Source organism: Manis javanica, chromosome 7, assembly GCF_040802235.1.
Source record: "Manis javanica isolate MJ-LG chromosome 7, MJ_LKY, whole genome shotgun sequence".
Taxonomy (NCBI): domain Eukaryota; kingdom Metazoa; phylum Chordata; class Mammalia; order Pholidota; family Manidae; genus Manis; species Manis javanica.
In genome coordinates, this window is record NC_133162.1 from 104,823,921 (window position 1) to 104,839,693 (window position 15,773).

At 35.0% G+C, this 15,773-nt stretch overlaps 1 protein-coding gene across 5 annotated transcripts in view; it reads left to right on the forward strand.

Annotated features, from left to right (window-relative positions):
- Positions 1-15,773, forward strand: part of RAB3GAP1 (RAB3 GTPase activating protein catalytic subunit 1) — a 94,957-nt gene that overhangs the window by 59,044 nt on the left and 20,140 nt on the right. For all 5 annotated transcript variants that reach the window (XM_073241369.1, XM_073241370.1, XM_073241371.1 and 2 more), the window contains 7 exons: positions 795-887; positions 1,324-1,493; positions 2,534-2,623; positions 3,481-3,653; positions 7,247-7,301; positions 7,540-7,911; positions 15,007-15,144. In XM_073241369.1, the coding sequence (XP_073097470.1) occupies positions 795-887; positions 1,324-1,493; positions 2,534-2,623; positions 3,481-3,653; positions 7,247-7,301; positions 7,540-7,911; positions 15,007-15,144 (1,091 nt within the window). The remainder of the gene's footprint in view (positions 1-794; positions 888-1,323; positions 1,494-2,533; positions 2,624-3,480; positions 3,654-7,246; positions 7,302-7,539; positions 7,912-15,006; positions 15,145-15,773) is intronic.

Genomic DNA, 15,773 nt, shown 5'->3' on the forward strand with positions numbered 1-15,773 from the left:
TCTTTGACTTTATGTGTTTATATGACTAGTTTATAGGATTTTCCTACTTTTCTGAAGTCCAGAAAATGTTCAAGGTTTATTCAGAACTGGTTGGTCAATTCTAAAACTTAGATGTATTCAGTATATTGAATGTCTAATAGTTTTAGTATTAATGGTTCTTGTTAGGTTTCAGTGTCTTTATGCAAATATCTCATTGCAGCTTTTTAGAGGTATTGATCCTCTTTCTTCCCCCTTATAATAATGACACAAGGCTAGAGCTGAAATAACTTCATCCTGAATGTTTCTCAATCCTCTAGAAACATTATCTTTAGAATTTCTTTTTAATTTTAATTTTTTTAATGGATTCAGAATTCTAGTAGGGTGGTAGACAGGAAATAAGACCACTGTGTGTATGTGGCGATATTCTTGTAACTTACACAGCTTAATGAGAAGAGACACTGTTTATCTTATTCAGGCACATAGCAAGTGCTTATTAGGTATAGTTATTTTTCCTTTCATTCTAGAAGGAGCTCTAAGGAAAAACTTCTTTAATATCCTAGGACATGGAGAAAATAAAGAGCCAGGGAACTTCGAAATAGGATTAATTTTTGTCTTGGGTGGAAAAACTGAATGGTTTCTTTTTCTACCTCATCTTAGTTAATAACTTTTGTGAAAAAACATGTACTTTAATTTATAGAACTGATTTCTTTACCACATCTTAGTTAATAGCTTTGTGAAAAGACATGTACTTTAATTTATAGGACTGACTTCTTTCAGTTAAGTGTCAAAAATGAGTAACATTTTTTCTTGTGTAGGTGATTTTGTCACTGAATTCTTTAAAATTTGCCGTCGAAAGGAATCAACTGATGAGATTCTTGGGCGATCCACATTTGAGGATGATGGAAGAGGTGACCTACTTTTTTTTCAAGTTATTTTAAAATGTCTAACCCTTTTTCTTTGGCACATTTTCTGGTAACTTTTCTTTTATTTCCTCGTTTGAATTAAGTTGGAGAAACAAGTTTTGATGGGCTAGACAACTGCCATTTCTCTCCCAGCTATACCCTTAGCATGAAACATTAGGTACATTTAATAAATTCTTTCTGCCAAAAATGGAAGATATTTTGAAAGGCAACGTTTTACAAGGTGTTTTTTTTTTAAATGTCCCCTGAGGGGCCATCATGCATGCATATAAAGCTGAACATGTGCATTAAAATTTTATAATTCTGGGACCATGTAACACTAGTGAAAAGATTGACTAAAATGTATACAATTATCACTTTACTCATCACTTTAACCTGCTAAAGTTGATGCTACCATTTGTATTCATTTCTATTCTCTTTATAGAAATTGCTGACATAACACATGCTTTGTCAAAGTTGACAGAACCAGCACCAGTTCCAATTCATAAATTATCAGTTTCAAATATGGTACATACTGCAAAGAAGAAAATACGAAAACACAGAGGTGTAGAAGAGTCACCACTGAATAATGATGTCCTCAATACTATTCTCTTGGTAACTACATGTAGTGTCTTTACATGTTTATATGCCTATTCATTTATTCATTATATATTAAGTCCCTTTTATGTGGTAGGTACTGGATTGGGAATAAAAAATGGTTAAAACAAGCCTCCTTATTCAGAGTCTGCACATTCACTAGTTAGGGAAGAAAGACAGTAAACAGTAAGCATAATACCTTGTTGCATGTGAGAAGTCCGGCAGAAGGGCTGAGAACAGAGCAGAGGATGCATCTGTCTCTGGACAGTAGGAATCAGGGAAGGCTTCATCAAGGGGCACTTGAGCTACATCTTGAAGAGAAGGCTGTAGAAACAGAGTAGTGGCATAGGCCTGAGAGAGCACGTTGGGCAGTTTGATATATTGAAGGATGCTTCCCAGGGAGTGGCCCTGGACAAGGCTGAAGAGGTAGTAGGTAACCTGCCTGATGCAACTGGACTTTATCTTGCAGCTTAATACCATTTTAAGCAGGTTAACATGGTCAGAACAGTATTTCTTAAAACTTTCATGACAGTCCAGGAAGAGCCTTATAGGGAGTATTAGAATAGGCTAGGTTGTCTCATAGGTATAGTGTGGTGGAACAGGCCCAGCCCAGGAGCCACACACACTGAGGTTTAATTCTGACTTACTTTGAATAAGCCATTTAACTTCAGTTTCCTCATCTATGAATGAAACTAATAAAATCTTGGGAGAGTGTTTTGAGGCCTAAAGGACCTTCTATTATACTGCGTGGAATATAACAGGCCTTTGATAAATGATAGTTGTTCTTACTGTAGTTGTAGTTATAATTGTACTTCTGGCAATTTGTGCATTAAGAGAATCTTGGGAAAATCCTTCCAGAGTAACGCAATGAAAACATACTGGACTTGAAAGGTTGATTAATCTTTTCCCTGCCTTTAATCTGAACAAGACTCTTAATCAGATTTTAGGTTTGTATGTCTGTAAGACGTGGGCAGTGATACTTAGTTCACATAGTCACATGAGACTAGGATATTGTTTGTAAATTTGATCAAATATGTGGTTATTTTCCTTCTTCTAAGTTCTTATTCCCTGATGCTGTTTCTGAGAAACCATTAGATGGAACTTCCTCAACAGACAATAGTAATCCTCCATCAGAGAGTGAAGAATATGTAAGTTGATTTGGAATTCAGTAATAACATATTTAAAACACTTGGACTTTCTTGGGTTTGCTATATTTCTAGTTGAGTAGCATAGGAGTCTTTTTAGTTTAAAAATCACCTTACAAAACTTGAGTGGAGAGCAGGCCTCCATTCAGATAATGACCTGCAATAGAACATTGGCATAAATACATATTTTTAGTAGCAAGAACTTTTCTGGAAACAGTGGGAAAAAAAACAAATACTGTGTATGGTTGTAGAATATCCCTTATTTTAGACATTTTGTGGAATCATCAAATTTATGTTTTACAGCAGATTCTTCTCTGATTTAAAACTAGACAGTGAGTGGAAAACTTAACAAAGTAAAATATGTAAAATAAAGTAAATTTTTCATGTTTTTCTTATCCAAGTCTTTGATAAATTGAGAAATGAGAGTTTTAAATGATAGGTGTAGAGATTTATCAAATTGTTTACAGTAGTTGGGAAGATTTTGTAAAAGGAAAAGCAAATGTTTTAGGTTTTCAGTTTTTGTAGTTCTAATTTCATTTCATGTTCTTGGTTTTGACAACAAGTGTGTACTTACTTATAATTAAAACATTTTTAAAACAACACATGAAGTTTGGAATATATCTTGAAGATTCCACAGGAGATAGCCTCACTAAACTGTAGCCTTACTTTTTTGATCCTTGTAGAAATCCTTGAAAACATGGAATAGCCTAAGAACAAAAATTTAAGGAGTATTGTCAGACTTTTGATAAAAGCTGGTTTTAGTAGAATATTTTAATTTTGGTATTAAACTCCCACAATTTTTTATTGTACATCTAAGTATGTTAACAAGTTTTGCTTTGCTTCTGTTTCGTTAAATTTAGAATCTCTACAATCAGTTCAAATCTGCACCATCTGACAGTTTAACATATAAATTGGCTTTATGTCTTTGTATGATCAATTTCTACCATGGAGGACTGAAAGGAGTGGCACACCTCTGGCAGGAATTTGTTCTTGAAATGCGTTTCAGATGGGAAAACAACTTTTTGATTCCAGGGTAAAAATTTCAATTTCCAGTTGTATAGATAGGATTTTTGTTTTCTAGGAGAACTTGGCTTTTGACCCGTTAATTCTTTTCTAGGATGTCTGCCCTAAGAAAGTGGTAAGAAACTTGGGATATAATTTATGTTCAGAAATATTCACTGCAGAAAGTTTATAATAGGGGAAAAAGTAAAACAATCTAAGTATCAAATATAAAAGAATGGTTAAATGAATTATAATATCCCTTATAGTGGAAAGTTATGGATCCATTACGAATTTCTTTCCTTAAGCATCTCTAATAACATAGAAAATTGTCATATTATTTGCAGTAAAGTAGAATATAGTGTCATATATTGCTGATATTGTGTCACTGATTGCTTTCAATTATGCTGATACATATGTACAGAAAAATAATTGGAAAGAAATATAGCCAGATGTAAACAGTTTTTTTCTCATATATGAAATTATATCTTTATTTTGTTTTCTTTCATTTGTGTATTTTCTAAATCTTCTATAGTGAACATACATTTTTATAGCTGTAGGGAAAACCTCTATAGAGTTCATAAGTTCAGATTACCTGTAAACATTAAACTTTGTAAACAAAATTCAGATTACTAAACATTACCTGTAATTGTGATTCTAGCTAAGCAGAGACCTCTAAGCCAGTCTCTGCTTAGCTAGAATCACTCTTGGCTGATTACTAGGAACCTGGTGGTTTAACACGAGGCAGTCCAGGCTCCTCTTTGGCAGCAGAGAGGTGGAAAGTGATAGTTTTTTGGTGATAATCCACTATAATTGAGAATTGAGTATGTAGTCTATAAACTATTTTGTATGGTGTTAAATACTATATGCTAGCTACTTCCTGGGTGGATTTAGAGTTGTTTTTCATTTTAAATTTCTGTTAGTTTGAGAGCTGTCATTCATTTGCTACTATGTTTTGAAATATCTATTGCTGTTGGTGATTTGTGGACTAGGAGAATTAAAAAATTCTGATCTTTTAATCTCATGTGGTCCAACTCAGTTACCATACCTATAGAAATCTGCTTTTGATTTCTTTTTTTTTTTTTTAATGTGTTAACTAATCTTTTTTTTTGTATTTTGGTACCATTAATATACAGTCACATGAGCAACATTGTGGTTCCTAGATTCTCCCCATTACTGAGTCACCACCACCTACCCCATTACAATCACTGTCCGTCAGCATAGTAAGATGCTATAGATTCACTACTTGTCTTCTCTGTGCTATACTTCTTTCCCCATGGCCCCCTCTATGTTATGTGTGCTAATCGTAATGCCCCTTACTCCCCTTATCCCTCCCTTCCCATACACCCTCCCCAGTCCCTTTCCCTTTGGTAACTGTTAGTCCATTCTTGGGTTCTGTGAGTCTCCTGCTATTTTATTCCTTCAGTTTTAGCTTTGTTGTTATACTCCACAGATGACTGGAGTAATTTGGTACTTGTCTTTCTCTGCCTGTCTTATTTCACTAAGCATAATACCCTCCAGTTTCATACATTGTGTATATGTACCACATCTTCTTTATCCATTCATCTGCTGATGGACACTTAGGTTGCTTCCTTTTCTTGGTTATTGTAAACAGTGCTATGATAAACATAGGGGTGCATCTGTCTTTTTCAAACTAGAGTGCTGCATTCTTAGGGTAAATTCCTAAAAGTGGAATTCCTGGGTCAAATGGTATTTCTATTTTAGTTTTTTGAGTAACCTCCATATTGCTTTCTACAGTGGTTGAACTAATGTACATTCCCACCAGCAGTGTAGGAGGATTCCCCTTTCTCTATATCCTCACCAACATTTGTTGTTGTTTGTCTTTTGGATGGTGGCCATCCTTACTGGTGTGAGGTGATAGCTCATTGTGGTTTTAATTTGCATTTATCTGATAATTAGCGATGTGGAGCATCTTTTCATGTCCCTGTTGGCCATCTGAATTTCTTCTTTAGAGCAGTGTCTGTTCAGATCCTCTGCCTATTTTTTATTTGGATTATTTGCTTTTTGTTTGTTGAGGTGTGTGAGCTCTTTATATATTTTGGATGTCAACCCTTTATCAGATCTGTCATTTATGAATACATTCTCCCATACTGTAGGGTACCTTTTTATTCTACTCATGGTGTCCTTTGCTGTACAGAAGCTTTTTAGTTTGATACAGTCCCACTTGTTCAGTTTGCTTTTGTTTCCCTTGCCTGGGGAGATATGTTCATGAAAAAGTTGCTCATGTTTATATTCAAGAGAGTTTTGCCTGTGTTTCCTTCTAAGAGTTTTATGGTTTTGTGACATACATTCAGGTCTTTGATCCATTACGAGTTTACTTTTGTGTATGGAGTTAGACAGTAATCCAGTTTCATTCTCTTAGATGTAGCCGTCCAGTTTTGCCAACACCAGCTGTTGAAGAGCTGTCATTTCCCCATTTTATATCTGTGGCTCCTTTATCGTATATTAATTGACCATATAGGCTTGGGTTAATATCTGGAATCTCTATTCTGTTCTACTGGTCTATGGGTCTGTTCTTGTGCCAATACCAAATTGATTACTGTGGCTTTGTAGTAGAGCTTGAAGTAGGGAAGCGACATCCCCCTTGCTTTATTCTTCCTTCTCAGGATTGTTGTGGCTATTCAGGGTCTTTTGTGGTTGCATATGAATTTTAGAACTATTTGTTCCATTTCATTGAAGAATGCTGTTGGTATTTTGATAGGGATTGCATTGAATCTGTAGATTGCTTTAGGCAGGATGGTCATTTTGGCAATATTCTTCCTACCCAAGAGCATGTGATGAATTTCCATTTATTAGTGACCTCTTTAATTTCTCTCAAGAGTGTCTTGTAGTTTTCAGGGTATATAGGACTTTCACTTCCTTGGTTAGGTTTATTCCTAGGTATTTTATTCTTTTTGATGTGATTGTGAATGGAATTGTTTTCCTGAATTCTCTGTCTGCTAGTTCATTGTTAGTGTATAAGAAATCAACAGATTTCTGTGTATTAATTTTGTATCCTGCAACTTTGCTGAATTCAGATATTCTAGTAGTTTTAGAGTGGAGTCTTTAGGGTTTGTTATGTACAATATCATGTCATCTGCAAACAGTGACAGTTTGACTTCTTCCTTACCAATCTGGATGCCTCTTATTTCTTTGTGTTACCTGATTGCTGTGGCTATGACCTCATGTATTGTGTTGTATAAAAGTGGGGAGAGTGGGCATCCTTGTCTTGTTCCCGATCTTAGAGGAAAAGCTTTCAGCTTTTCACTGTTAAGTATGATGTTTGGTGTGGCTTTGTCATATATGGCCTTTATTGTATTGACGTACTTGCCCTCTCTATCCATTTTGTTAAAATAGGTTTTATCATGAATGGATGTTGAATTTTGTCAAATGCTTTTTCAGTATCTGTGGAGATGATCATGTGATATTTGTCCTTCCTTTTTTTGGTATAGTGGATGATGTTGATGGATTTTCAAATGTTGTACCATCCTTGCATCCCTGGGCTGGATCCTAGTTTTGATTTCTTAACGATATGGCTAAGATATTTGGTAACATAAAAGTATGCATATCTCAAGCAGTTTTACTAAAAGTAAGCTTTCTTTCTTTTCCTGTCACTTTATTTGATAGATTAGCAAGTGGACCCCCAGATCTGAGATGTTGTTTACTTCATCAAAAACTACAGGTAAATTTCTTAGTGACAGTGTATAAATGTGGTCTTGATTCAATTGGAATTTCTTTTAATACTAAATATAATAATGGATTTAGGCTCTTCTCATTTTGCTGTTGTAGGTTACTTGTAGTCACTGTCATTCACAAGGTCTGGGAAAGGGGTGGAGAATGAAAAGTAAATATTAAATCAGTGGATATTTGTTTTACTGTAACTAATTCAAATATAAATACTATTTCTATTTTCTTAAAAGATGTTAAATTGTTGTATTGAAAGAAAGAAGGCACGTGATGAGGGAAGAAAGACAAGTACTTCAGATAACATGACTAATACATATCCAGGGGATGCTGGAAAAGGTGGAGACCAGCTGGGGCCAGATAATTTAAGAGATCCGGATAAGGAAAAGGGAGAGGTGGGAAAATCTTGGGATTCTTGGAGTGACAGCGAAGAAGAATTTTTTGAATGCCTAAGTGATACTGAAGAACTTATGGGAAATGGACAAGAGAGTGGCAAGAAAGGAGGACCTAAGGAGATGGCAAATTTAAAGCCAGAAGGACGACTCCATCAGCATGGGAAACTCACACTACTACATAATGGTGAACCTCTCTACATTCCAGTAACCCAGGTGGGACATGGACAGGCTCTTTAAGTGTTAGAGTTCTTTAATTTTGTTATCTATATATCTTAATCCTTGTTGGAGGTGGTTGCTTTGAGTAAGGGCAGTTTTTAAACAGTCTGTTTTCAAAGATCGGAGATTTGAAATCTCAGGTCTACTCTTTCTGAAATTTATAAATGTTTTGAATTGTAACTAGTTTTTGTTGAAAGTTTATGTGTAAGTTTTTGCATAAGTAATATATGAATACATTTTGTTGTGAAAAACTCAAAGTGCAGAAAAAGTTAAAGCTACCATCCACTAATTCAATTTCCACCCATAGAAGTAACCACTGTTACTGGCTTGGGTTATAATTTGTTATACCTGTTTCTGTGCATTCATGTACATATGTGTATACATACGGTACATAGTTTTGTGGATTGCTTTTTGTTTTTAAATGTATGCATTAGTATGCAACCTTTTGTTTAACCTAGTATGTCTTGAAGATCTTTCCATGTTATTATACAGAGATCTACTTCATTTCTTTTTAATTGCTGTATAATATTCTACAGCATGGCATAGCTGTAATGTACAGTATATATTACTTGTAAGTGTTTGCTGTTATTGTGCTATGGTACAAACTTTTCTGTTTTTTTGTTTTTTTTTTTTTTGTATATTGTGACTTCACATAGAAGTATTTCTCTAAGGAAGAAAATAAGAAATGGAATTTCTAGATAAACACATAAAAGTCTGCACCTGTTTTATACTGCCAGTGGTGAATATAGTAAGGGAATACCATTTCCTCCCCAGCATTCGTTTCTCACTTCCTTCCTGAAACATGTATTGAGTGCCTAATATATGACAACCACTGTTTTAGATCTTTGGAGTTCAGTAGCCAACTAGACAGTTAAGTTCTTGTGCTCATGGTACTTATATTCATATTTTCTTTATTTTTTGATAAACAATTGACAATACCTGCCCTATACATTTTTGCCAGTATGATTGGCAAAAGTAATAGCTCAGTGTTTTAGATTGTATTTCCCTGATATTTTTTTTCATGGAAGTTCATAGTTTTATTTGTAATAGCTAAAAACTGGAAACAACTCAAATTTCCATCTACAAGGGAATAGTTCAACTGTGGTATGACCATGCACTGGAACACCATTCAACAATATAAATGTTGACACTCACACAAAGTATTGATACGCAGGATAAAATGTCTCAGAATCACTAAGACAAAGCAAGCAGATTCCCTGATCCCTTCCCCCCCAAAGAAGAGTACATACTGTGTAACTCTATTTATGTTCCATTTTAGAACAGAAATGCCAACTAGTCTATAGGGACAGAGACCAGATCAGTGGTTGCCTGTTGGCAGGGGTGGAGGGAGTTCAATGACAAAGGAGCACAAGAAAAGTTTTGGGGGTTATGGAAATAGTTGCTGTGCTTTCTGAAGTTTGGTTTCAAGAGTATGTGTATATATATGTATATATATAAAAACTGACCAAATTGTACCTTTTTAACATTTGCAGTTTTATTACTTCAGTTATACCTCTATAAATTTTGAAAAATCTTTTTAAAACATTTAAAATTAATCTATACCATTAGAAACCAGAATAATGGTTCCATTTTGGGGAGAGTAGTGACTGGAATGGGACAGAGGCATCTTTTAAGGGCTGAAAAAGTTCTGTGTTTTCAGCTGGGTGGTGGTTACACAGGTATTTTCACTTTACGAAAATTTTTTTGAGGAAAAGATTTACTATTGGTGAACTTTCCCATATGTTTATTATATATCAATAAAAACATAGGTTTTTTTTTCTTTTCTTTTATTAAGATATCATTGATGTACAATTTTATGCTCAGCTTTCACATGAGCAACACTGTGGTTACTACATTCCCCCCTATTATCAAGTCCCCAACACATACCCCATTACAATCACTGTCCATCACCAAGTCACTATTTGTCTTCTCTGTGCTATACTTCCCACCCACCTTCCCCAGCCCCTTTCCCTTTTGTAACCACTAATCCATTCTTGGGTTCTGTGAGTCTGCTGCTGTTTATTCCTTCAGTTTTGCTTCATTGTTACACTCCACAATTGAGGCAATTAATTTGGTACTTGTCTTTTTCCGCCTGGCTTATTTCACTGAGCATAATACCCTCTAGCTCCATCCATGTTGTAGCAAATGATAGGATTTGTTTTCTTCTTATGGTGGAATAATATTCAATAGTATGTATGTATTACCTCTTTATCCATTCATCTACTGAAGGACACTAACGCTGCTTCCATGTCTTGGCTATTGTAAATAGTGCTGCAATAAACATAGGGGTGCATCTGTGTTTTTCAAACTGGGCTGCTGCATTCTTAGGGTAAATTCCTAGGAGAGGAATTCCTGGGTCAAATGGTATTTCCATTTTGAGTTTTTTGAGGAACCTCCATACTGCTTTCCACAATGGTTGAACTATCTTACATTCCCACCAGCAGTGTAGGAGGGTTCCCCTTTCTCCAAATCATTGCCAACATTTGTTGTTTGTCTTTTGGATGGTGGCCGTCCTTACTGGTGTGAGGTGATAGCTCATTGTGGTTTTAATTTGCATTTCTCTGATGATTAGCGATGTGGGGCATCTTTTCATGTGTCTGTTGGCCATCTGAATTTCTTCTTTGGAGAAGTGTCTGTTCAGATCCTCTGCCCATTTTTTAATTGGATTATTTGCTTTTAGTTTGTTGAGGCGCATGAGCTCTTTATATATTTTGGATGTCAACCCTTTATCAGATCTGTCATTTATGAATATATTCTCCCATACTGTAGATGCCTTTTTGTCCTATTGATGGTGTCATTTGCTGTACAGAAGTTTTTCAGCTTGATATAGTCCCACTTGTTAGTTTTGCTTGTTTCCCTTGCCCGGGGAGATATGTTCATGAAGAAGTCGCTCATGTTTATGTCCAAGAGATTTTTGCCTATGTTTTTTTCTAAGAGTTTTATGGTTTCATGACTTACATTCAGGTCTTTGATCCATTTTGAATTTACTTTTGTGTATGGGGTTAGACAGTGATCCAGTTTTATTCTCTTAGATGTAGCTGTCCAGTTTTGCCAACACCAGCTGTTGAAGAGGCTGTCATTTCCCCAATGTATATCCATGGCTCCTTTATCATATATTAATTGACCATATTTGTTTGGGTTAATATCTGGAATCTATTCTGTTCTACTGGTCTATGGGTCTGTTCTTGTGCCAGTACCAAATTGTTTTGATTACTGTGGCTTTGTAGTAGAGCTTGAAGTTGGGAAGCGAGATCCCCCCTGCTTTATTCTTCCTTCTCAGAATTGCTTTGGCTATTTGGGTTCTTTTGTGGTTCCATATGAATTTTTGAACTATTTGTTCCAGTTCATTGAAGAATGCTGTTGGTAGTTTGATAGGGATTGCATTGAATCTGTAGATTACTTTAGGCACGATAGCAATTTTGACAATATTAATTCTTCCTACCCAAGAGCATGGGATGAGTTTCCATTTGTTAGTGTCTTCTTTAATTTCTCCTAAGAGTGGCTTGTAGTTTTCAGAGTTAGGTTTATTCCTAGGTATTTTATTCTTTTTGATGCAATTGTGAATGGAATTGTTTTCCTGAATTCTCTTTCTGCTAGTTCATTGTTAGTGTATAAGAAAGCAACAGATTTCTGTGTGTTTATTTTGTATCCTGCAACTTCGCTGAATTCAGATATTAGTTCTAGTATGTGTGGCAATTCTTTAAGCATAATTATTTTGAAATTCATACATACTGTTGTGTATGTCAGTAGTTCATTTTTATTTCTTAGTTGTATTCTCTTGGGTGGGTATATTGCAACTTGTTCCATTCACTTTTCGATGATCATTCCAAAAATGGGCATAAGGAAACTTCCGGGGGTAATGGGTATATTCAGTTATCTTGGTTGTGGTGATTGTTTTAAATACTTACCAAATGTACCTTTTAAGTTATTATATGCTGATTATAGTTCAAAAAAGCTGTAAAAAGTTATCATATGATCAGTGATTGAGAAGAAGACAAACATGAAAGCATTTGTCTTGTTCTAACATATCTCCAGTTTTAAAATCCTACCTATTTATTTGTTTAATAAGCAATTACTAAATATTTTAAAAGCTAATAATAGTTTGTATTACCCTGGGTTGTTCAGAATCAAATCACATACCATATGTAAAAGCATTTTGCATTTAAGTGTTCTGCAAAGGTTAACTTTTTAATACCCTTTCTCTTTCCATGCTTTAATTAACAGCATTCCCTATTTTTAATGAGCTAGTTTAATGAGCTAATAGAGTGTCAAAGTTAATTTAGAAGCTCAAGTTTTATTTTTCTTCAGAAGGTAGTGTCCCCTCTTTATTTCAGGTGCTTCAGTTTTCACATTTGAATTTATAATCTAAATCTGAAGTAATTTAAACTTATTTTCCTCTCAGCATGCTTCCTGTATATTTAGGAATTAATTTTTAAATCTTATTTTTAGGTAAATCAGTATAATTTTTAGTCCATTTTATGTTCTAACTTTAATCTTATTTGAATTAGAGCTATTATGTATGTGCTTATATGAAATGGTTGGAATTCAAAATGGTCTCAGTTGAAACCAATATAATTTCAAATTTTAGAAGTTAAGCTTCATATGTGCCATTAATCAGTTGCCCACTTCACCAAAAAATAATAGTAATAATAACACAACTTTATATAGGTTCTTCTTTAGTAAGAATTCAAACAACTCCTATGTTCCTTTCATAGAGACTTAGATCACCCAAAATTTATAGCCAGAAAAAGCTTAACGTATTAAAATATTCTAGAGCCAGAGCCAGAAGAGAAATTTGTGGAGAATCTGTTAGAACAGATGTCCTTAGCTATGATTAGTTAAGGCCTGGATTGGAAACAGATTTGTAGTTCTAAAGTCTACATCAGACAGATGTCCGAGATTCCCTCTTCAGTTTGTTCCTTGGTAGTTTTGGTGCTTGATCTTGGGCAAGTCATTTAATCTCTGCACCTCAATTTCATCACTTGTAAAATGCTCTAACCACCTCTCACTGTTCACATGAGATCACATATATGAGAAAACTTGGGGCATATTCAGAAGTGATAATTTGAAAATGTATGGTCCTCATGCTACTACTTACTGCTTACATTCTCTTAATCATGTTCTTCTTCACTTAGATTTCCAAGTGAGAGGGGTAGTCAGTATCCTTTTAACATCTCACTCCTTCCCTCCCATCCTGTGATTTCAGGGCTATAGGACAATGAACAGCAGCTTTTTCTTAATGGAAGGAACGAAGGCCTTTCCTCTTGAGTGTACTCCTTCACTGGAAATTTGTAATAAGTTTTGAACTTGAGTATGAAGCTTATAATACAACCTAAGTAGTTTGTCTCACATTACTAGCATTTATTGAGCATGTGCTGGGATTTATTCCCAACAGGAAGTCCCAGAAAGCTTGAGTGACTGCACAAGGTCATAGAGCTGGGATTCAAACATGAGCATATTGTTTCTAAAGCCTAAGCTCTTAACCATTCTGTCATACTGCCTCACCCATTATTATATAACTGTGAGAGTATCAATATGAGATTTTAAAAGTGATACATGTTCATGTAGAGAAAAGAAAACAAAACTCATGAAACCATAATCCAGAGATGATTACTGTTAGAGCAGTTTCCTCCCATTTTCCCATATCAGACCATTATCCTATTATTATTTATTCAGATTCTTTCCAACTTTCATGCTATTATAAATAATGCTGCATTGATATTTCTAGAAGTTGACTTATTGGGTCTGAGGGCATGATCATAAGTACTTGTAATGTACTGATTGCCAGACTGTTGTTTGGGAAAGCTTAGACATTACATTCTGGGCACCAGTGTTTGAAAGTACCCCATTTAGGTTTGTTTGTTTCAAAATGAGGATGATACAAGAAAAAAGTAATTTTCTTCTGTTGCTCTCTGTTTTGAATGCCATACCTTTACCATGCTTCTTTATTTCTGAAAAGATAATTACAAAATTATTTATCTTTATGGCAGTGGTTCTCAACTCAAGAGTGATTTTGCCCCCAGGGGTTTTTGACAATGTCTGAAAACATTTATGCCTGTCATAAGGTGGAGTTGGCTACAGCCCTTTAGAAGGCAGAGGCTATAGATGCTGGTAAACCTGCTGTGGTGTGTAGGACAAGCCTCATGAAAAAGGATTAAATAGTGTAAAATGTCAGTAGTGCTGTGGCTGCGAAATCATGTTTGATAGTATGCTCTTGAAATCTGAAGGAATCTATTTATTGAAAGGATGCTCCAAACACTTCTGCTAGGCCTTAACCTATTAACTAAGAATAGAAAAGTTCATGTGTTCTGACTTCAACAAAGCAGGCAAGCTTTGTTTGGTTAGTCTCTGGGTTGTTGAATGCTTCATATTTCAAATATAAAATCTAATAGAATCAATTCTCAGAGGACTTCCCTAAACTCCTTTGAATGGTTTTGGAATGCTTTTTGGCACTCTCTCAATTGATTATACTCTAAAGGAAATTATCTTCCTTAGATTTGCCTTAGCTTCTTTTTTATTTGGAGTTATCACTTAAAATATGTATCTCTAATTCCCAAAACAAAAACCCAACAATTTCTGTGTAAATTAGTAATTAGAATGTCTTTGGACCCAAACCAAAGCAAATCATCCAACATAAAACTTAAGTTATTTAGGGGCTTTAGTTGGGACTCAATGCATTTTCCTTCATTTTTATTTTCATATCTATCGATTTTCTTATTTGTTTTAATAAAAATCTTATTGCAACCAGCAATCACATACGTAACAATATCACTAGGACTTCTTTTCTTTGTCATTAATAGGCAGGAAGATATTTGGTGCATCCAAAATCCTGTCTTTTGGCTATCAGTCCTCGTTAAGAGAAACATAATAATCTTATTTTTAGAGAGTTTATGCTGAAAGTCATATTTATTCTTATTACTTTGTTACCTTTTTTTATGTAGGTTCCCCAAAATTTGTGGGTTTCTCTGAATTCTTTTAAGTATATATCTTGTGACTGCTAGAGCTGAAATAATGTTGTCTTCATCTATTTTTATAGCTCCACTTTGTCTAAAAAAGGCTGTTCATGAGCTTTGTCCTTCTGTGCATTACCAGGAACCAGCACCTATGACAGAAGATCTGCTAGAGGAGCAATCGGAGGTTCTAGCTAAATTAGGCACATCAGCAGAAGGGGCTCACCTCCGCGCACGCATGCAGAGTGCCTGTCTGCTCTCAGATATGGAGTCTTTTAAGGTGGGTCACACAATCAGAGCTTGGAAATCTATTTTTAGCTATTCTGAGATAAAGCCGCGAAAGTCACTCCATAAGTGATATGAAGGCCTGAATGTCTTTCATTAAATGTTTTTATTTCATTTATAGTTACAACACCCTGCCTCCATCCTCTAAAGGTTGTAGTCAAACTTGCTTCTTAGGTTTAAAAAAAAGAACAATCTTTGAATAATAGTGGGAAGTTGAGAATTGAATCATTTCTGTATGAGCATTGGAATGTTTTCTTCCTTTATGTGTGTTAGCCAATTTAATGCAAGGCTTTTAGGAAACCCTTAGAATTTAACATAAGTTGCTTCATTAAATTAAACCTTTGATTGCCTACTTTGTAACTTGCATTGTGGTTAAATAAGTAGGAAATACAATGTTTATCCTCAGTTACTGTGGTTGAGGTTGTGGGAGGGGATATGTAAATAATTATTATGTGATGACTTCTGCTATGAAGGTAAGGTCAAAACGGTGACTGATTCTACTGAGTTGGTCATGGAAGGTCTCTCAAGAGAGTCATCATTTAGGAGGAGTAGGCATTTGCTGTCTGGGAAAGAATATTTTAGGCTTAGATATAGGCCTGTATTAGAATATAGAGGATTCAGAGA